The 22718-nt window shown below is 35.4% G+C and overlaps 1 protein-coding gene across 1 annotated transcript; it reads right to left on the bottom strand.

The window, feature by feature from the left end:
- Nucleotides 1-591: 591 nt before the first annotated feature.
- Nucleotides 592-13734, bottom strand: LOC141583024 (testis-specific chromodomain protein Y 1-like). Its single transcript, XM_074392446.1, has 3 exons — nucleotides 11997-13734; nucleotides 7261-7319; nucleotides 592-743 (listed from the first exon to the last, which is right to left on the bottom strand). Exons 1-3 carry the CDS (start codon nucleotides 13613-13615, stop codon nucleotides 592-594), a joined length of 1830 nt encoding a protein of 609 aa, XP_074248547.1. The 5' UTR covers nucleotides 13616-13734.
- Nucleotides 13735-22718: the final 8984 nt, after the last annotated feature.

Genomic DNA, 22718 nt, shown 5'->3' with positions numbered 1-22718 from the left:
TAACTGCTGTAGGACTGTAGGACTGCTGAGGACTGTAGGACTGCTGTAGGACTACTGAGGTCCTCTCTGGGCCCTGCTTGCCTGGGGAATCACATGCAGCAGCTGCAGAACAGTAAGCATTGCTACCAGTTTCCTCTTCTGCTATCTTTGTCCCAGAAAGATGCTCACCAACTGGCAGTCCATTTTCTCCTTTATGAGCTGAGTCTTTGGATCTATGGGGGTTAGGGTGCTTCTTGAGGAGACAGTCTATCTTTTATTGGGGCTTAAGTCCTGAGCTGTGAGCTCCATTGTTCTTTCAGAGCTGCTGGGCAGGTACATTTAGGTCTGCTGCAGCTGAACTCATAAACCACTTTTTGTTCTCAGGTGCTCTGTCCTGGGGGGTTAGGGCTTTATAAGTTTCTCTTGTGCTGCTGCCCTTGCTTTTTCTTTCAGGGCTCCCCTGCCCAGCTGTCATCCCACCTGGCCACTGTCTGTCTGCAGAGGTTTTGCTGGGCTGCTGTGGGCTCTGCCCAGCTGCCCTGTGCTCTTCCCTGCAGTCCTGTTTATATGGGCACAGTTAAAACTGCCTCGGAAATGGTGGCACTGCCTCTGTTATGGCAGACTCTCTCTGTTGTGGCAGGTAGCCTCGGCAACAGCAGGTTGCCTCTGCGACGGCGGCCTGCATTTGTAGTGGTGGAGAATCTCAGTAATGGTGGACGCCCCTCCCTCATCGAGCCAGACCGTCCCAGGTTCAGCTGTGCTTGCTGTGATGGGCAAAACCCAGAGGGTTTCCAATTACTGTTTTTGTTTTCATTGTTGTTGGGGATGGGGGTCGGGACAAACCGAGCCTGATCACCTGGTTCCCTGACTCAGAGTCTTTTCTTTTATTTTTTAAGTTGAACGACCCAGCCTTCCAGTTGCTTGTTGGAAAGTCGCCAGCATCTCCCATGCTGCGACTCACTGAGTTGGCTCAAACAGCGGCACTGACTCCTGGCAGATTTTTTCCTAGGAATCTCCTGGCCTGTCTCACTATTTCAGATGAATGGGCAACTGTGCCATCTCAGGGCACCAATCGCCAACTAAGAGGGTGCCCAGACCAGTGGCTTTTGTTTGGAGAGCCACCGCAACAGGGTATGGTCACAGCAGCTGCACAGGCCGAATCAGCCCCATGGGGGCCAAAACAGCTGCACCGGCCAGAACAGCGGTGCTGGCGACCCCTCTGCCTGGGTATCTCCTGGTCTGTGGACAATAAAAATTCATCTGGAAATGCAGTGTCCATTCACCCTCTGCACTTTCACTGGAGCTGAAGTCCTGAGCTGTTCTTAGGTGGCCATCTTCCCAGCATTCCCCCAGAAATATATATACATATATATATATATATATATATATATATATATATATATATATATATATATATATATATATTAGGAATGCCTACTATACATATGTTTATATATATATGTTATATATATACATATGTATTATAAATATAATATAATATTACATATATATTAGAGTGTTTATAACAGAATTTTTGTTTAAAAGGATAAAACAAACAAGCAAACTAACAAAAAACTAAAACTGAGTCTCATGTAGCCAGATATAACAGACATAAATATAGCTACAGCTATCCAGGCTATGTCAGCAACTGCTGTTCTTACTTCCTTGTCTGCTTATAATACCTAATCTCTAACAACCCAAATTGTTTCTTATTGCCTAAAAACTGTCTATTTTCAAAGTGTAATGCAAATTAAATCATGCATTAACTTGCTTTTCTTCAAAGGATACTTAAATCAACCCTGGGTAGAATCCTAGCTGTTGTAGCCTACATAACACCCTCTCAAATAGAAAGTAGCCAGAAACATTCATTGACTCATCTCCATAAAAGCAGTCACTTTTTCCATTTCAGAGTGAGAAAAAAGACAAGCTATCTAGCTTTCCTTAGGTATACAGCAAGTAAAGTGTCCTCTGAAGGACCCCAAGCCCAGGAGTAGTGCTTTTTTTAAATATAATACAATAAGCAGACTCAGAAAAATCAAGCTGTGGGCAACATTAAAAGATCTAGTACAGAGGGCTGTCACTGAAGACCTGCCTGCAGTGACACAGATAGCAGAACCTGCAGTCCACTCTAATAAAAACTTTCAAAAACCTCCAGTTCACTCAGATGTGAAAACAATGCCTGGCATAGAAATGCTGTTTTTTCTATACTCAGTGGCTTCCAGAAAAAAATCATTTTTTTTTATTTTGTGAGCATAAACTGAGTGGGCTCCGGGTAGGTACTGATTGACACTTTTCTTTTCTATTTTGATTATTTAACCAGCCCATATAAATAATCATTCAAGTACCTGATTGGCTCAGGGCCAGCATCCCAGGCCAAACTTTTGCTTCAGCTCCTAATAGTTTACAGGCCAAGCTAAGTAGCCTTTATAAATTATTACTTCATTCTCAGATTACACTCAGGCAAGTTTTCTGAGCTAAGCTGTCTAACATGTCCTGGGCCTGACTAAGCTAAGTCACACTTTCTCCAAGACAGCTTGTAAACTAAGTATATTTCTTTCTTTTTTATTGTCATAAAAACTTTAAAGCTCAGCAAACAATTTATTTACCTTTTATCTCTGCTGGCAGAGTGCTTCTTGTGTCCCTTATTTAAACTTTTGCTTTAATCTCTTTCTTGTGTCTACAACCCTGAATCTTCTTAAAAGTAAAACAGAAGACTCTAGGTTTTATCTCAAATTAAAACAAATGACTGTAACATCTTGATGCATTGGTAAAATTATAATGTTATCCAAACTTATGACACATTTTTGGAGCTTCCTTCTGATGTCAGCAGCTGCCTATGTAATAAACATTTATTGTAAGATTAACTCTCTCTCAACTGAGTAAGTAGATAGAAAAATGTATTTCACTGAAGCCACTCTCACTTATTCAATAAAGACTAATTTGTTTTATTTGGTTTTAATCTATTATGAGTGGCTTAGAGTAATTAAGAAGTTTTGCCCTTTTCCCTAATAAGCCTTCAGCATGCAAATTAGAAATTATTTGTTTGCTTCTTGCTCATCTATAAATCTCTAAGGTTTCAACTGAGTTTTCAAAAAACTCTGCCTCCCTTCCTCTTAAACATAAGCATTCTTCTATATGCTAAAACTTTTTTTTTTGTTTTTCAGTCTCTCATGTTCTAGTTTTTGGGCTGGCTATAGGAGACATGTGGTTTATTCATGAATAATTCTGCAGTCTCTAATACTGTCTACTTTAGAGCAACAGTTAGGATTCAGTTTAGGAATAATGTAGAATTTTTCAAGTAAAATTAAACATATGGAATAGATTTTGAAAAGCCTCTGTATATCAGTATCAATCACAATCATCAGAAGACTTGCCTATGTTGCCCATTATTTTTCTAAGTTCCTGTGATAAGAAGAAAACTTGAACTCTAGTAGCACCACCTGTATCGGCAATGTCCTCCAGGGGCAACAATTAAGTTGAGGGTGTCTTTGGTCACAAAGGAAGACAAGATGTTGAAATGGCTCTTGGAGATCTTGGATAAGGGTAGCAGTAGGTAGGTCATTCAGAAGTTGCATTTGGGGTTTACACAGGAGTTTGTCTCTGACTTTAATGAATTATCTATTTTAGATTTACCTATTATGACTGCCAAGAAGAAAAAGTCAGTTTTACAAATGCTGGCAATAATCTTTGTTGTCTCTGAAATCAAAGTAAGTTTGTATATAGAAAATTTCAAACTATTTTCTTTGTGACCTGAAGAAAAGATCTAGTTGTTGAATCATATTAAAATGAATGCTTTTCCCAGAAAGCCAGGACTGTCTGTCCTGGATCTGGTAAGGTTTTCAAACCCCCAGGCAAACAAAAAAATAAAAATAAAAAGAGAAAGCAACACATAATTTTTTTTCCTATTTTTGAAGTAAGCCCAAGTGAAAAGAAAGAAAGTATGTTGCTTGTTTTTTTCATTCTCTTGTCTTTTCTCAGTCTGACAACTAACATATGTGTCTTCCATGGGTGAAAGCGTAATCTTCACTCATGTTTCCAGAGAAGGTAGCCATCAGGAGAAGTGATGTTTGCCTGCACAAAGCCCTAGATCTCCACTGGGGATTCTTTGCTCCTCTTGTATGCCTACTCAACCCAGAATATGTTCAAGGTGTTGACTGGTTTTCATAAAACAGCATTGAGCTAGAAGATGTCTCTCAAAGGCAACTTTATTCCACTTATTGAAAGTGGAGATTTTTGTTTATATATAGAGCATGAAGTCTTATTACTATTAGAGAGACATACGGTAAGAGAAGTTAAAAAACTCAGGGTTTGGTGCAAAGTACTGATAATGCTTCCTAGAGATAAAAGTTATATCTCACTATGTGGCATTGGGAAAATCTGACTCCAAGGTTTTCATAGTCAAAAGTTAGAATTGAAGCTCTATAGACTGTGCCCACACTATTTGTCACTGTAGAAAAAAAAAAAATTATCAGATAAAGAAACTTTAGATTTATATCACCGTTCTGAATTTTTTACAGAAACATAACCATATGAAAGGAAAAGATTTCTTCTTAATGTATACCTTCCACGCAGTGCCATAAATGTTTATCATTGGGGGACAAGTAAAGCTTTACCAAATATAAATTTTTTAAACTACAATGTTAAATTTTGTGTTTTTAGATAACTTCAAAATTGCAGCTATTATAAAACAGCCCTAATTATAAGATTCCAGCTGACTTTTCTCAGTAAGATATTTTCAGGTTGCAATATTACATACAGAGAAGAAATAGGAGATATAGTATCTGCCCAAAAAAAGTAACAGAAAAGTCTAGATTTTTGTTTATGGCAACACCCTGATGGACTTTCAGAAACTAGAGTTAGTTCAGAGTCTTAAGCAGAAACTTTCATCTTTCCTAAGTTTCTTTGGTTTTGATGTGATGACTAGCTTCTCTGCAAGGGGTGGGGCTGTGGAGGAGAACAAGATTGGAACAGAGGCAACAAAATGTTGCCTGCAGGCAAAGGAAAATTGCCAAAGTGTTTCCTGGTATGTCTTTCTTCTGAGTCTGGTGAGAATGGCAGCCACTTTATTGGGTTTTAAAAATTAAAGAAAAGGAAAGATAAAACTTTGATACGACAAGTCTCAGAAATGAATGTAAATAATTTGGAATGCACTTCTACTCAGCATTTAAAAAAAAAAAAAAAAAAAAAAAACAAAACTATTTTCTAGTCCCTGCACCAAAACATGTGTTGCCACCTTCCAATGCACCGCAGTGTATCACTCTCTCACTGTGTGGTGTCACACAGATTTCTATTAAATTTAAAGACCAAGAACATTAAAAGTTATGAATGCCAAAGGTGAGATTGTAACTAACTTTTTATGTATTAACTGCAAGTGTGGAAGAATGAGTTGCCCACTGTGAGGAAGAATTTGATGTTTCTGTGGACTGGAAACAGAGGAAACATATTAACTAATTTTGAAGACAGGACCACTCAACTTTTCCCAGAACCAAATAGGAACTGAAATGATGATTCATAAATGACTCAGTTTCACCTAGGATCATGGCCTTAAACCAATCAATAGCTCAGAGAAAGTATAACTAAGAACCTTGGTCTGAGACCAGACGTTAATGTGATCATTTATAAAAGCTCAGCTCAAAGATTAAAGCACGTTCAGTAACATAAAATATTCCGTGTAACATATGTACATTTCCAAAAAACAGGAGATGCTATTTCCTGAAAGCCCACCGGTTATACAAAGGACATTGCATTTTAAAGGGAAAACCTGTTTTGTTTTGTTTTGTTTTGTTTTGTTTTGTTTTGTTTTGTTTTGTTTTGTTTTGTTTTGTTTTGTTTTGTTTTGTTTTATTTTGTTTTTGATAGCTGTGACCATGTCTTAGACATACAAAAAATGTTGGGGACTGTTTCTTTGTCTGAGTGTACCACAGGTTACTTTAGACTATTTCCATTTGTGCCTACAACTTGATTTTTCAGGCTTTCTCTGCTTAGAGGAATTTTACCAAGGATTTACCATAACCATGTAGTTTGGTCTTTCAATACTATTAAACAGATATTTTCTGATGTTAGAAGGACAAATTGGTTGTGGTGCCCTATTTGCAAGATTTCTTTTTTCTGTGAAACATCCCCAACTTGTGTAAATATTGTAAAATTGTATAAGTCTTCAAAGCACTCATAACAGAAAAGCCCAAAGGGAAAAAAAAAAAAAAAAAAAAAAAAAAAAAAAAAAAAAAAAACCTCCAAAGTCCAAAAAAGTTTCCCCTGGAAACTCTGAAAAAGCATTTTTTCTTGTTGTTGTTGCCTCAGCTTTCCTCATTTTCTTTATCTCGACAATTTTCTAGTCACATCACTATCAGCTTTTTCAGTTTTAATACCCAACCCCAGAAGTCCACTGCCACTTGCTATAGGAAATATCCAATGAATGAGGTGCCAGTGAAGTGCAGGTTTCTTTTTCATTACAGTAGCCTAAACAAATAAACACCCAGTCAAATTTTCACATACCCTCAATAAATATATGGAACCTTTCTTATAGCTAGGCCATTTGCCCTATTGTCCATGTTGGAGTGCAATGTGCCATCTTGGTTCTTGGCCACCTTCCCTTCCCTAGTTCACACAGTTCTTCTGTCTCATCTCATAAGTAGCTGGGATTAGAAGTACACATCACCACATCCAGCTAATTTTTAAATTTTTAGTAAACACAAGGTTTCACTATGTTGGCCAGACTTGTCTTGGACTCCTGACCTTATGTTTTACCTGCCCCAGCCTCACAAAGTATTTGGTCTTACATGGGAAGATGCTGTGTCACTCCTAAGGCAAATTCTACCTGCTTCTGGAAAAAACCCCACAGGCAACAGAGATTCAGGGACAAACTGCAAGTCTTCTACAGACATTTATAAAAGTCTTACAGCACTCAATAAAATGAGCAAAGAACAGACAAGATTCTGAATTCCAGTCGCAAGAAAGAGACTTTTAAAAATCTTATTTTGAGTATTAGTAATTCCATAGATTAGAAACAAGAAAAGAAACTTTTTGATGTGCATATTAAAAGGTTGATGAAGAACCAGAAGCACAAACCTCTTAATGACACTAAACTACTCCTATTGAATAAGACACCAGAGAAACAATTCTTGGCCTTTATGAAAAGGCAAATAGAGACATTCATAAAACACATAGTTGTATATCCTTATTCAATTAATACATGGATAATCTTAAAAGACTATTTATTACTCAGGCAGCTCCTGATACCAGAAGATAACTACAAAAGCAGAATCTAGAATTGTACAGTACCTTGGAAAACCTCCTGGGGATAGCCTTCTTTGTCTTTAATGATAGGACCCAGGAAGAGCCTAGGTAAAAAGAGAGAAACAAAAGAAAGGCAAAGACACTAGTGACCCAATTATGTAATATGTTTGAGAGGTATGTGTGAATTTCTACCAGTGAGATAAATCAAAGCACATTAGGAAGAATGGCTAAGACAAAAAAAAGGAAGCCATGTTGACTTTTCTAAACCTATGTTGGTGACCACTACGTGGTGGACAGCCCCCAGGAGTGTGCATCACAACATGGGCCAGTTTCCCAGATGATACCACAAGACCAATAGATTCCAGAGTTCAATTCCTAGATTTCAATTATTGCTGTCTCATTAATGCACCACAGTGTAGCAATCTCTCATTGTGAGATATCACACAGAGTTCTTTGTCTCATGGCCAGAAAAATTAGAGAGGATGAATGCAAATACGATTAAACAAAAGTTTTATAAGTAAAAAGCTCTATACTTTTTAGATGGGATGTGAGTAGTTTGCCTACTATGAGGTTGGGCTTCAGAGTTTCTAAAGTCAGGGGAGAAAAGAAATATTGTTAGTGGTCTTGGAGCAAGTATTACTCAACTTGACCCTGAACCTTGAACTGGTATTCACCAGGAACTGAAGTGATAATTCATTCATGTGACTTAACTTAGCCTTAGGCTTTGGTCCTGGACCAAGCACGAACTGAAGTGAAAGCTTGGTCTGGGACCAATCACAGGCTGAAGAGATGGATCATGTTCAGGATAATTAAGGAGATTGGTTGCAAAATTCAAGTAAGAAAATAAGTTTAATAACCAAAAATAAAGAGAAAGCTCTTCAGAGAAAATACGGAGCTCGTGGGAGATTTAACTATAAGGCTGGGGCTGCTGTGTCTACAAACTGGAAAAAAGAATATTCTGAGTTGTGTGTTAGCTCTCTTGAAGAAAGCACTATTCAAGATGTGGCCTACTTCAGGGGCCGAAGTAAAAGCTTTGTCTGGGACATTGAGCCAGGATCTGTGTACCTGTGGATAGGCTTTAGCCAAAATGACAAAGGCATTTTAACTTTGTTCTTGTTTTATTACTGCAGCTGTGGACATGTCTTTAGTCTGTCCTCCTCTACTACTTCTTTATCAATGTCTGCAGCCTAATTTTTCAGATTGTTCCTCTGCTTAAAATAATTGTACCAAAAATCCATCCAACTTCTTGTTTTTCCCCCTCACTTTCATGAAGGTAATTTTCCTCCTTCACCTTCATGGAGATAATTTTATGTATTTTGTACATGTAACAAAGTTTGCGTTAGAAAATTTTCTGTGGAGTCTTGTACTTGTATCACATCATCAATCAAGTTTTACATTAGAGTAAGTACAATTTTTCTATTAGCAATGTTTGATCTGTACCTTTTTCTTTTAAAATAAATTATTTTTAAAAAGAAAATAAATTGTTTGAATTCTTAGACTAATTGTTATAATTCAACCATTGAACACTCTGGTTCTAGGGTTTTCTTTTTAGTGCTGTGAGTTTGCTAAATATATTTACTGTTTGTCTCTGTTTTCTGGTATAGAATTCCTAAAATCTTTGGAATCTCTAAAGTATTTTCTTTTGATATGCTAAAGGTGCTGGACAGCTTTAGGTAGAGGTTTTTCAATGAGAAGACAAAGGTATAAAGTAGAGTGTAGGGATTCTCAGCTTCACTCTGCATTATTCTGGAATATAAAATGTGTTGCAGGTAATGGTAGCTGCAGTCCATTTTAAGAGGCTGCTGTAAAGATCCCAGGTGACTGAGAAAGGTGCAGCCAGGACTGTGCATTCTGTGACGCTGATGGGAACTAAGAATAGGTAGAAGTCACACCCACATTCAAGTTAAATTAGAAGAAACCTCATCTACTAAGAAGCCGTTGCAGCTGCCTAGCCACAGGTGCAGACTCAGGCATCCCTTTGCTTTCCAGATCCTGGGAAGCTGTCCTTCCCTAAAAAGCTCTGAAGTATCTGCTTCCATTAGCCTGAATCCCATCAGCCCTCATGGCACCTTTGTGAAAATAAAACAAGTTTTTGGCTGAGCCCAGCTATCATGACCTGGCCATGTGTGCTTACTCTTAAGGTGGTACTGACACAATGGCCTTCTGCGACCAAGAAAAAGAGAAGGAAAAGAAAAGAAAAGAAAAATAATGCCTTCGCATTGTGAACTATAGCAGAGGTCACTGGAAACCATGGTGAAAACTTTTGTCTCTTTCTTGGCCCAATCATGACCACTCATGTAGCAATCAGCATATTCTTTCTGCCCTTTGAAGCCCATATGCGCTCCAGTCTGAGGCTAATTTTGGAATTATATATGCCTGCAAAGTGAAGCTACCAACTGTGAGTCTCCTCTCCACTAAGAGTTACACACTTATTGGGGTTACATGTCTATAATTGGATAGCTGTTCTCTCCAGTAAGGTCTGCAGAATCATCTTAGCAAACTTCCTGCAGAAAGAAGCTACCCACTCTGCATGTCCTCTTTACTCAGAACTGCAGAGATGTCAGCACAACCTGTCTGCAGATTAGAACTCTTCATTCAGGGTTTCCATTTCACCAAGTATGGCACAGAGACAACTATGTCTTGCTTGTGTAAAGGTTCTTCCAACTTTGGGAGTCCTGAAACTGTACTGTCACTCAATAAGACACCTATTTATTTATTTTTTTATTATTCTACAGTTTTTCACATAACTCATTTTTCTTTTTCTGTAAATGGGATAAGAAGCAGGAGTCACTGAATAACAGCAGTGAAAGTTTAGTAACACAAAAGGCTGGAACACATAATACCCCATTTGCCAGATTGCTGCTTACCAAAAAAAAAAAAAAAAAAGAAAAGAAAAGAAAAAGAAAAAGACAGAAGAGGTTTGGTTTGTAAAAGAGACCAGACTTAAATCTTTCTCAAGCCAGGGATGTAATACCATTTTTGTGGCTGTGCAGTTTCTGGTTGCTACTGCATTGTTCAGTGCCTGCAAAGGAAACAGCTTGTGAAATACCTCATTAAGCCAAAGACGTATAGCAAGTTGTCACCTGTGCTGGCACCTTGACTTGATCACCTCATCAGAGTAATTGTGACTAGCTATGTGCAGTGGCTGGACACAATTGTCACTCACTCATGCACCTCTCTTTATTTTGTGGCAGGCTTATTCATAGCAGAAATGGAATTTGAGTACTTAGTTTCAGCTTAGTGCAGGCTAGAAGATGGGTGGACAAAATTAGTCCAGCAGGCTCAACAGAAACTTAGGCAAAGGTGATATTATCTACAGATATTTTTGGCTGGTGAATCAACACTGTAGATACACTGTGACAAAAGTCATGTTATCCATGGCCAGTGAATTATTTACTCATGCCTATGTAATGGAGCCTCCATAAAAACCCATTAGGACAGGATTTAGAGAGCTTCTGGATAGCTTAGCATGTAGCATGTTCTAGAAAATTATGTGCAGATAAAAGCAGAAACCAATAATTTTAAATTTCAGATATAGTGTAGATGTCTTTTCTTTGTTTGGAAAGAAGTGTCTGCCTTTAAAATTGTGTCCATTCCAGGTGTGGCAGCTCATGTCTGTAATCCCAGCACTTTGGTGAACCAACGCAAGCAAATCACAAGGTCAGTAGTTCAAGACAAGCCTGGCCAACATAATGAAACCCTCTCTCTACTAAAAAAAAAAAAAAAAAAAAAAAAAAAAAAAAAAAAAATAGCTAGAGTAGTGGCAGACCCTGTATCCTAGTTACTCAGGAGGCTGAAGGAGAAGAATTGCTAAATCTGGGAGGCAGAAGTTGCAGTGAGCTAAGATTACCACTGCAATCCAGTCCAGATGACACTCTGTGTCAAAAAAAAAAAAAAAAAAAAAAAAAAAAAAAAAAAAAAAAAAAAATATATATATATATATATATATATATATATATATATATATATATATATGTTGTCCAGAATTTTAATCTACTATGTGAAACATACTCTAAATTAAGTTAAAACTACACATCATAAAACTTGGATATTTCTACCTAATGAATTCATGATTCACTAATAGTATGCAGCAAATTTTACTTTAGAGAAGTAAAGGTTTATTTATGTTAAGTGGGTAACAACGAAACATGTATAAAAATTAATTATTTCAGCATAAATTGTAACCATATGTTCAGTTTGGAAGAATAATCACGAGTGAAATTTATATTGGAAATCATTATTCTGAAATACAAGTTCTTTTAATTTAGAATTGTGTGTCTCTGAGGTGTTTGCGCCACTATAAAGTCAGAGGCACCAACTCAGGTTATCTGGGGTAGGGAAGCAGAGACTGACACTTACCTCAATTGACTCTGCATTCTAGAATGTAAAAATAAGGAAAACAAACATTATCAAGATTTTTTCTGTTACTTGAATCTAATAGAGCACCATTCTCATGTGATTTATAGTAGTCATCGATAAAAAATAGAGCTTGAAAGAAAAATTTAGTGCTCACTAGTCTGCTTTTAAATTTGGGCTTCTGTATACATAAAATAAGGATATTTGAGCAAATCATTTGTTTTATTATTTATTTTAAATTTACAGTGTTTAGCAATTTCTTAATAATATTAAATAAAAAGTTTAGATGTTTTCAATTCTCTCTACGAGCCTTAGCTATCATTGAAATTATTTGGGGCTATGAAAATGAATTAAGACATCTTCAGCTAATTATATATTCTGCTAAGTTCAGTTCTTGTGTCCTAAGCAGACAGACTGGTAATTACAATTCATCAATTTTTGTTTGAACATACTTTAACATGGATTCTATCCCATCTGCTGAGCTCCAGATTTTTTTCAGCATTTCACACTCTCTCTCATTGGCCTGTTCCAACTCCTTCTTAATATTACAGCAAACAAGGGTCTTACACTTCTCCAGTATAACAGGATTACAGGAAGCAAGCCTCTTAATTTGAATCATAACCTCTTGGGTGAAAGTTGCAGTCAAGAACACCTGAGAGACCAGGCCTTTGGCACATGCCTCCCGTGCTGTCAGCTTTCGCCCACCAATCAACATTTCATTGGCAGATGCTTCACCCATGATCCTTGGAAATGTAACAGTAGCACAGCCATCTGGACTCTGTCCAAAGGTCATATACGGGGTTTGAAACCAAGCCTTTTCATTAGCCCAAACCAAGTCACAAAGAGGTAGTATGGATGCACCTAGTCCAATGGCTGGCCCATTGACTGATACAACAATAAGTTTTTTAAAATGAATAAAATGGTTCACAAAGTTCTTAATTGTGTCCACAATTTCAGTGCTCATTCTGTTTCTGTCATTCCGTAAATGCTTCGCAATGTACCCAAAATCAAGACCACAGCAGAAGACACTGCCAGCTGCGCTGAACAACACAAGCTTGCTGTCATCCACAGCAGCCGTTTCCAGAGCATTTATGATTTCTTTAATGACTTCTGTATTGAGGGCATTTTTCTCTGTTGATATAGTAGATAGCAATATCTGGGTGAATCCATGGTCTTTCTTGACAACAATGTCTTTGTATCTGTTGGCACTTTCTTTTAGCCTGATGGTGAAATACATCCTCTTGATAAAAGGCTGGTCTTTTCTATCATCAATAATCTCTCTTTTTCCACCTCTCACTCTTGAAACAGACGTATGCATGTTTGTTGTTCCATTGGCTGCTGAAGGGTCCATTAATACCACTATACTTTCTTTCTTATCTGACTCTGTGGCCATGGAAGCAGTAACTGAGTCAGACATCTGAGACATGAGTGGTTGTGTCTGGGTCCTGTTTTCTATTCTAGCCTCTTGTGTGTCAGAATCTGATGAAATTCTGATCGGTTTCTCTGCTGCCACCTTGAATGCCACCTTGTCCTCCTGAACTGGTGCAACAGGATCTAGTTTCTCAGGTTTCAGAAAAGACCTAACTGTGTCCTGGTCATTAACTGGACTATTAGGTACAAGTGTCTTGATAGTTGAATTTTTCTGTTTCGAATTTTTGGAGTGAGGGAGAAGTGAAGCTGTGTTTTCTCTAATGTTCTGTCTGGCAGCAAACAAGTTGTTGTTTTTGGATTTGTGGTGTTTGCCAGTCAATGGCATTTTAGGAGAGTTCTTAGAAAAGCTATATGTGGAAGTTCTGGAAGCTCGTTTCCTTACATTGTTTGAAGAAATTCCACGTGTTCTGGTCCATGTCCATTTTGACTGTTTTTCAGTCTGTCGTCTGATAAAGTCACAAATACATTCTCTACAGTTTGTGAGGTTCTGCTCTGGTTCCCAAGTGTCATCCTGTTTGTCATAACCTTTCCACCGAACCAAATACTCTGTCTTCCCTTTTTGGTTTTGTCTTTTGTCAACAATAGCTTCCACCTCAAACTCCTGGGAAGCCATGAAGAAATAGACAGAATTGGGCAGTTGCTGTGCCTACCTTTTTTCAGTTGGGTCTCATCATAGCCACATCTTTCTGCCTTCAGTGCTTCACCAGGTGCTAGGTATGGATGAGTCTCTTCCACTTCGTGGCCAAAGTTGTGTGAAGAAGCAGTCAGAGAGCCTTACCCTCTTACATCTACTCTGTGGTGGGACAGATTGGACTTGGTCTTATGATGCCAAGATAGCTTGCTAGGTAGCTTCAGGTAAGATTAGCTAAATCCACAGCTCCTACTCTTACAGAGTGCTCAAAGCTTTCTACCTGCCTGTTACTCTCTTTTGTCGTTGCCATGACAATTGTATTGAACATTCTGAAGTTATAACATTTTTAAAGTTATACTAGCTTACCTGTGACAACATGAAAACACATACTTCTCTATATGTTGGTCCCCTTTATTTTACTTATTCAGTTATCAAAATTATACTGTAATTATTGTATGTCAAAAATACATGTAAATTTTAGTGATAACTTTATATTAACTATATTAGTGTTTCAAATTATATGTAGAACAAATTGTGGAGCTACACATTATTTTTTTGTTTGTTTTATAATTGTTTATCTATTTCTCTTTATTTTAATTTTTATTTATTTATATTGCTATGTAGTGTCTGTTCACTTTACCATAAAGTAACCCCATAAAGCATTTCTTAAAGGATCATCTACTAAATAAAAAGTCCCCAGATTTCATTTGGGAATGTCATGATTTCTTCCTCACTATTGATGAACAATTTCTTTGCACGTAAGTTTTCTGTTTGAAAGTTTTTTTTTACATCACTTGAAATGTGATAATCTGCTGCTTTGTGGTCTCTGAGTTTTCAGATTAAAAAAAAAATTATTGATTATTTTTGAGAGTTGTTTTACGTAAATGTTCATTTCTTTTGCTGCTTTCAAGAATCTGTTTTTGTTTTAGATGGCTAAATTATCATTAAGTTTAAGTGTGTTTCTTTGAGTTTATCTCACTTGAGTTTTGTTGAGCATTTTGGTGTTTATTTACTTCCTCAAATTTATGTCATTTTTGACCACTGCTTTTTAAATAAACTTCCTGATTTCTTCTCTCTTCCTTTGAACCTCCAAAATGTGTAACTGTGGCCACTTGATGGTTTCCAAGATGTTTCCAGCCTGTGTTCACATTTCTTCATTGCTTTTCTTCTTCTTTTTTTTTCTTACATAATAATTTTAATTAATTGTTCTTTAGGTTTGCTGATATTTTTTTCTTTCCTCTATTCAAGCCTAGTTTTAATATTCTATAGTGAATATTTATTTCAGTTGCTTTACTTTTATCTGTATAATTTTTGTCATTAAAATAATTTTATACCCTTTATTAATAATTATTTTTCCATGATTTTTCTGTGCTTTTTCATTTATTCTATTATCTTCCTATGAATATTAATTTTAAAAATCATTTTTTAGTAAACCTGCCATTTGAGTTGTCTAGGAAAACCTGGAATTTGTTATTATTATTATTTTTTTCTTAGAATGAGCTGTAGTTTTTTTATTTATTTTTTTATTTTATGTTTCATGATTTGATAAATGATGAACAAGTGCATTTAAATTTTAAAATGCTGTTATTTTAAAAATCAGATTTTCTTTTTCTTTGTGGTTGAAAAGGTTTTTATTTATTCATCGTGTAGGCTCTTTCCGTACTGGAAATCAGTCCTACCAAAATTTATTTTTGGGTCTTTTTTGAGCCTGCACAGTTATGGCGTACATGGCATTATCATATAATTTATTTATACTTTCATATATATGTATTTATTTTTGAATTTTATTTATTTATTTATTTTTTTTGGTCTAACAATTTCTAATTTCTTAAGAAGAAAAAAAAGAGAAAAAAGAGAGAGAGAGAGAGAAGAAATGTGCCCTGGTTCTTTAAATTATATTCTAAAAGTTGCTTGAACAGGAGGAGGAAAAGTATGAAACAATGACTATTCGCAATTGTTGGGACCTCTGTAATTAAGGGCAACATTCAGTGCACAAATCCTCCTGAGAGTTTTAAGTCTGAATCATTTCTGTTTTTCTTCCAAGTTGCTTCCAAAGTATTTGCAATTACTATGGAATTTTTTTTTTTTTCATGATGTAAACTGACAGTTAACCTCTGGAATTCCAAAATAATTGCATTCGATTAATTTTGCCACTGGATCTATTGTTTAGTTGAAGAGAGACACATACAGTACTCTGTAGTCCACTGTCATGCCTTTTCCAGAAACTTGTATTATTTTAATACAAGTTTTGGCCCCTGAGTATTTCCACCTGAAGTAAGTCTAGCATAGAAACTATATAAATGAATCATTCATTTAATAATGCATTTACAGCAGTCTGTGCCATTTTAAGCAAGAACACATTTAAGGTTATTACGAGTATAACATTATAAGTATAAAAGTAATTATGATAATATTTACTTTCTTGTTTTCCATCTTTATTACCTTATTTGATCCTCAATTTCTCTTTTGTTCATTAAAAAAAAAAATTAAAAAAAAAAAGGTTATGTATGTAACACAACATGGTACTGGTACCCAAACAGAGATCTATAAATATGCAACAGAACAGATACCTCAGAAAGAATGTCATGCAACTAGAACCATCTGATCTTTGACAAACCAGACAAAAACAAGCAATGCGAAAATAATTCCATATTTAATAAAAGGTGTCTCTGAGAACACATGGACACAGGGAGGGCAGCAACACACACTGGGGTCTGTAGGGGAAAAATTGGGGGAGGAATGGGGGGTGGAGAGGTGGGGAGAGATAGCATGGGGAGAAATGCCAGATATAGGTGAAGGGGAGGAAGGCAGCAAATCACACTGCCATGTGTGTACCTATGCAACAATCGTGCACATTCTTCACATGTACCCCAAAACCTAAAATACAATAAAAAAAAGGAAAAAAGATAAATAAGCAAATGGTGTCTCAAAAACTGATTAGCCATATCCAGAAAGCTAAAATGAGATCCCTTCTTTACACAACATACGAAAAATACCTCTAGATAGATTATAGATTAAGCATGAAGCCTAAAACCATAAATACTCTGGGAGGAAACCTAGGCAATACCATTCAGTACACAGGCATGGAGAAGGACTTTATGATCAAACATAAAAAGCAATGGCAACAAAAAGCCAAAGTAGACAAATAAGATCTAATTAAACCTAAGAACTTCTTCACAGAAAAAGAAAATATCAATAGAATGAACCGGCAAACAACAGAATGTGAAAAGAGTTTTGCAATCTACCCATCTGACAAAAAACATATCCAGAGTCTATGGAGAACTTAAATAAATTTACAAGAATAAAACAGCCTCATAACAAAAATGGACAAAGAATATGATCAGACACTTTTCAAAAAAAAAAAAAAAACATGTATGCAGTCAATGAACATGTACAAAATCTCATCATTACTGGTCACTAGAGAAACGCAAATCAAAACCACAGTGAGATACCACCTCACCCAATTAGAATGACGATAATTAAAAAATCAAGTGACATGAGGTGCTGGAGAAGATGTGGAGACATAGAAATGCTTTTATACTGTTGGTGGGAGTGTAAATTAGTTCAATCATTTGGAAGAAAATGTTGCAATTTCTCAAGGATTCAGAAATAGAAATACAGTTTGACCTAACAATACCATTATTGGGTATATACCCAAAAGTTCATAAATCATTTTCTTATAAAGACACATGCACACATGTGTTCATCGTAGCAGTGTTTACAATAGCAGAAACCTGGAACCAACACAAATGCCCATCAGTGATAGATTGGATAAAGAAAATGTTACACATACACACCATGGAATACTATGCAACCATCAAAAATGTTGAGCTCATGTCCTTTGCAGGGATATGGATGGAACTGGAAACAACAGATACAACACTGCATATGCTCACTCATAGTTGGGTGTTGAACAATGAGAACACATGGACACAGGGAGGAAATCATCACACACCAAGGCCAGCCGGTTTCGGGGACTATGAAAGGAATATAAAGAATTGGGCGATTGGGAAAGGATAGCACTAGAAATATTACCTAATGCAGATGATGGGACGATGGATGCAGCAAACAACCACCATGGTACGTGTATTATTATGCAACAAACCTGGACAATCTGTGAATGTACACCAGATGTATAATACTTAAAGTGTTATAAAATTTTTTTTCAAAACTTGTATTTGAAATGTTGTATGTACTTATATTTAGGGCTTCAGTTATTCTTATAAACTTAAAATAATTTACTTTGAATAATACTAATTTGTCTGAGTAATCTAAAGTTTAAAGTGAATGATATAAAGTATGGTGCTCTTGTACTTCTCCATTCTTCGAATTTTATATTACTGCCTCAGATTATACCTGTACAGACTGAGTGTTAATTAATAATTTACTTTGCATTTTAATAGGAATAGCATTTTTCAAGAGAAGAGTTAGCTGCAATTTCTTTTAGCTTTAACTTATCTAGACATTCTTATTTAAGAAGGTATTTTATTTAGATATTTATTTTTCAAATATCATTTTTTTAGATATTTAGCCGGAAGTCACTTTGTAAGCAAATTGTTGTATATTTTTTACATGAAACCAACATCTATTTCATAAGAAATTTAGCTTTAATTATTTTATATAAAATTTGTAACCTCAATTAATAAAAAGTAAACCAAGAAACTTTATAACATAACCACTAAAACTGAAAGCTGTTATGTAGTATTCAAAATTGAAAATGTTTTCAATTTAAGAATTTTAAACAACATTTTAAATGGACAAAACCATAAGTCTTATACACAAATGCAATTTTAAAAATAAAAAATGCTTCATAGATAAAAATGAAAACAAACTACAGGGCAAACAGCTTTGAACCATTGAAAAATGAAAGTCGAATCAATCAAATCAGTCTGGACACTAAAAATCAAGAGTTTATATCAACCAAGTAGACAATAGAGACAATTCTAACATAGTTAGCTTGTTTGTGTGTGTGGCTTACCATACTACCTCTCTGGGACAGATACAGGCTTTAAAATTGAGATCTATTATTGTCAACATGAGGACCTGATTCCTGCTTCCAAAAAGAGTCAAGAAGCCCTGATATCTTAACTTACTGTGTTTTTTCTAGTCTCATAAGTTGTTGGGAACAAAAAGAATAGTTATTTTATACAATATATAAACAATAAATAGGAAAAAAAAGTTGAAGAGATCTATACTTGCAAAGATTAGAATATTTTAAAAGTTTATTATATTGAATAATTTAAAAAACAATGTACATGTTATGATACGAAACATGCCAAAGAAACAAAATAGTATGCATTAATTCCATAGCTCCAATCTGACAAGAAACTGAAGGCTAAGACAGAATTATGAACAATCCCCTTGAATGTTAAGGAGAGTGTTAATACAGATCCAGTTTTTAAAAGTGATAGTTTTTAAATTTTTCTTATTGAAAATGCTAATAAAATGTAAAGTAAGTATTTAATAAGTAAGAAACTCCTTGGAGAAATGAAGCAAATCTATAATTTAGAGTTAGCACACTATGATATTTCAACTATAGTTTTCTGAAAACAACAACAAAACAACAAATATATATATATATATATATATATATATATATATATATATATATATATATATGAAGCCTATGACCAATGTAAAGTAAATACAGAAACTGAATCTGTCCCAAGTTTTGGAGGCAAAGAATTTAAAACAACAGTTTTAAGTAGGCTTACAGTAAAAAGACAAAGGTTGAAAAACAACATGAGAGTATTAGTGACAAAAATTGTAAAAGAAAATATATAAAATTTGAAATAAATAGCACAATTACTGAAATAAAATCTACAATACATAAGTTTAACATCAGACTTGAGCAGGTAAACATTCAGACGATATGATTAAGTGGAAACTGAAATAACAGTCTGAGAATTAAAAATCAAATTATGTGAAAAAAATCTAACAAGTGAATAGAACACCACGAGGTATATCAATATATGCAACATGGGCATCTCTTAAGTAACAGAAAAGCAGAGGTTAAAAAAAAAAAGAATATCTGAAAGGTAAAATGGCCAAAAATATGTCTAAGTTAATTAAAAATCTGAATCTACCCATTGAAGAAATGCAAAAATCTTCAACCAGAATACAGTCTGTAATAGAAACATCAAAAAACATTATAGTCAATCAAGAGCCAAAGAAAAGAATATTGTGAAAGAATAAAGGCATAAGCAACTTGTTATGTACAGGAACATCATCCTTAAAATTAACAGATGACTGCTCAGTAAAAACCACAGAAGACAGATGGTTGTAGGATATCAGAAAAAAATGTTATCAAACCTGACATCTGTAAGTGGTAAAATGATACTTAAGCAAAAACGAGAAGATTAAGGGAAGCTAAAATAAAACTGAGAGTATCCCTTTTTAAAATAAAAATGTGATTACAATTACAACACTGGCAAAGCTAACTATGAATAAATTTTCCATGTGTACAGCGAAAATCAGAGACAGTACTATAAATTGAGAAGAAAGTAAAATTCTGAAGCAGTTTTTTATTTTTTTTGAATTGTTTGAAGTTGCCAGCCCTGCAGTTTTGCTTTTATTTTTATCTATGAAGCAGTACTTTATATATATAATTTGAGTTTATTTTTATGTATGAGATTTATGTTTTCATCTGTTAACAATGTTGTTTATAATATTTGTATTGAATGTTATTCTCTTAATTTGGAACCCTAGACGTTAGATTTTTATTTTAGTGGTAATGTTCTAAAGATTTTGTTTACTTTATATTAACTGAAGTAATCAATTCCATAGAAAATATATAAAGCAAAATTTTCTATTATAAATTTTGATTTTATGTAAAAAAAAGTACAATTATTTTCTTACATAGTGACTTTTACGTAGATGTCTAAATAAAGTAATAAGGGAATAATCATGGAAGCATGCAGCAAGACCAACACATATGGTGATACCTGGTAGAAACTTGCTTAAATTGTTTAAAACATAGCCAGGTCACTGGCTGGAAAAGACTATAGAAGGGGAACGATTATGGATAATGATGTCCTAGAGGTTATAGACATCCACAGAATCTTAGAAAGGACATCTAAGGCAACAAAATGAAGCTACCTTTATGCTTTCCAGCCTGTGTTGGCGACTAATACATTTTGAACATCCTCCAATGACGTGCATCAATGTGTGGCCAGTTTCCCAGATATTTCAGCAGACTGAAGCATTCCAGAGTTGAAATCACAGACTTGAATCATTTCAGACTCGTTAATGTATGATGATGTAGCAATCTATTATTGTGAGGTATCACTGTGTAAACAGTATTGGCACCATGAAGTGTAGCAGGAGACAGACAGGCACCTAGGCAAAAAGAAAGAATTCCTTAGTGAACCATTCCTAAAGGATTCTTTAAGTAATTGATTGTCTGAAGTCTCGGCAGCAGGCTGCATGTTCTGGAGGTTATAGGGGGAACTAATGTCTCTTTCTGGTTCCACCCATAGCCACCCATGAAAAATGAGGCACATTCTTTCTACTACATAAAGCCCATATTAACTTCAGACTCAGGCAGATCATGGAATAACCTGCTTGAAAAGTGGAGATATTAACTGTGGGTCTCCTCTCCACTAAGAGTTGTACACTTATTGGGATTACAAGTCTCGTTAGATAGGTCTTCTCTCCACTAAGGGCTGTAATACACATCTCAACAATCTTCCTGCATATAGAAAGCATGCACTATGCATCTCCTCTTTACCGAGGGCTGCAGAGAAGTCAGCACAACCTACCTTCAAGATTGGAATTCTTCATTTTGTGTCTCCTCTTTATTGAGTGTTGCACAGATGCAAATATGTCCTTCTTTTGAAAAACTACCACTTTGGTTCTCCTGAGATACTTTTCTATTGTCCACATACCTCATTCTTACTGAACGTGACACAAGGACTCACAAATATATGGCAAAACTGAAAAATTAGTCAAACAAACAGGACTAAAACACACAAAATGGCCATATTGTTGCTTACCAAAAATAAAAATAAAAATAATAAAACAAAAGAAAGCAGGGCTTCAGCCCTTGAAAGAGCACAGACCTAAACCTTTTCAAAGCCAGGGCTGTGACATCATTTTGAAAACTCTGCAGTTTCTGACATTTCTAGACTTCTGGATGCCAATACAACTGAATTATCCAGTAGGGGAATCAACTAGTGATATGTCTAATTTAGCCACAGACTTGCAGAAAACTAACACCTGTGCTGGTACCTGGATCTTGTCTCCTTATAGCAGTATATGGGCCTTGCTGCATGCAATGGCTTGACTCAACAGTCACTCACTCATGCACCTCTCTCTACTCTGTGCCTGGCTCACCCATAGCAGGAATAGTATACGGCAATGCAGTTTGAGTTGTGGGTAGGTAACCTGCCAGATTGAATGAGTAAAATAAATCTAACAGCAGATTTTTGGCTGGTGAATCAACACCCTAAAGGTTCTGTGACAAAAGTCACATTGATCACCAGTGGCCAGTGGATTATTCAGTTATGTTAATGAATGGAGCCTCCATAAAAAACCCAAGAACAAGATTCATACAGCTTCTGGATAATTAAACATGTAGAGTGTTCTAGAAAATTTTGTGCACCTAAAAGTAGACATCAATAATTTTAAATGTTATATGCAGTTTAGATTTCTTGTCTTTTTATAAAAGAAGTTGTTAAATAGGTAAGAGCTAGAATTTTATGAAGAAAAGAAAATCAATTGTTATCTCAGGATAAAGTCAACCATATGTTTAGTCTGGAAGAAAGAGCATCAGTAAATTTTGTGTGGAAAATTTTTATTCTAAAATATGTCTTTTTATTTAGAATTTTGTGTTTCTGCAGCATTTTTGTCACTATAAAGTAAACTCATCAACACTATTACAGATTTTTCCGTCACTCAATTCTAGTTAATTCAATTCTGCTCTTTTATCTAGTGGCAGCCATAAATAAAGTTTAGGACTTGAATGAACAGGCTAGTGCTCAACAGTCTGCTTTTATATTTGGGCTTAAATGTACATAAAATTATGACATTTGAGAAAAGTAGCCAGTTTATTATTTTTTTGAAATGTATAGTAGTTAAAAATACC

This window comes from Saimiri boliviensis, chromosome Y, assembly GCF_048565385.1.
Source record: "Saimiri boliviensis isolate mSaiBol1 chromosome Y, mSaiBol1.pri, whole genome shotgun sequence".
NCBI classification, from domain to species: Eukaryota; Metazoa; Chordata; class Mammalia; order Primates; family Cebidae; genus Saimiri; species Saimiri boliviensis.
Note: the sequence above shows the minus strand (reverse complement) of the source record. Positions and strands in the feature narration are given on the sequence as shown.

Bases quoted from the DNA above. Each gene is read 5' to 3' on its own strand.
- LOC141583024 (XM_074392446.1), bottom strand. From the start codon at position 13,615: ATGGCTTCCCAGGAGTTTGAGGTGGAAGCTATTGTTGACAAAAGACAA. The intron at 7,320-11,996 runs GTAATTACCAGT...CTTTTTACCTAG, and splicing joins CAAACAAAAATTGATGAATT to GCTCTTCCTGGGTCCTATCA. The intron at 744-7,260 runs GTACTGTACAAT...TGCCCATCACAG, and splicing joins TCCCCAGGAGGTTTTCCAAG to CAAGCACAGCTGAACCTGGG.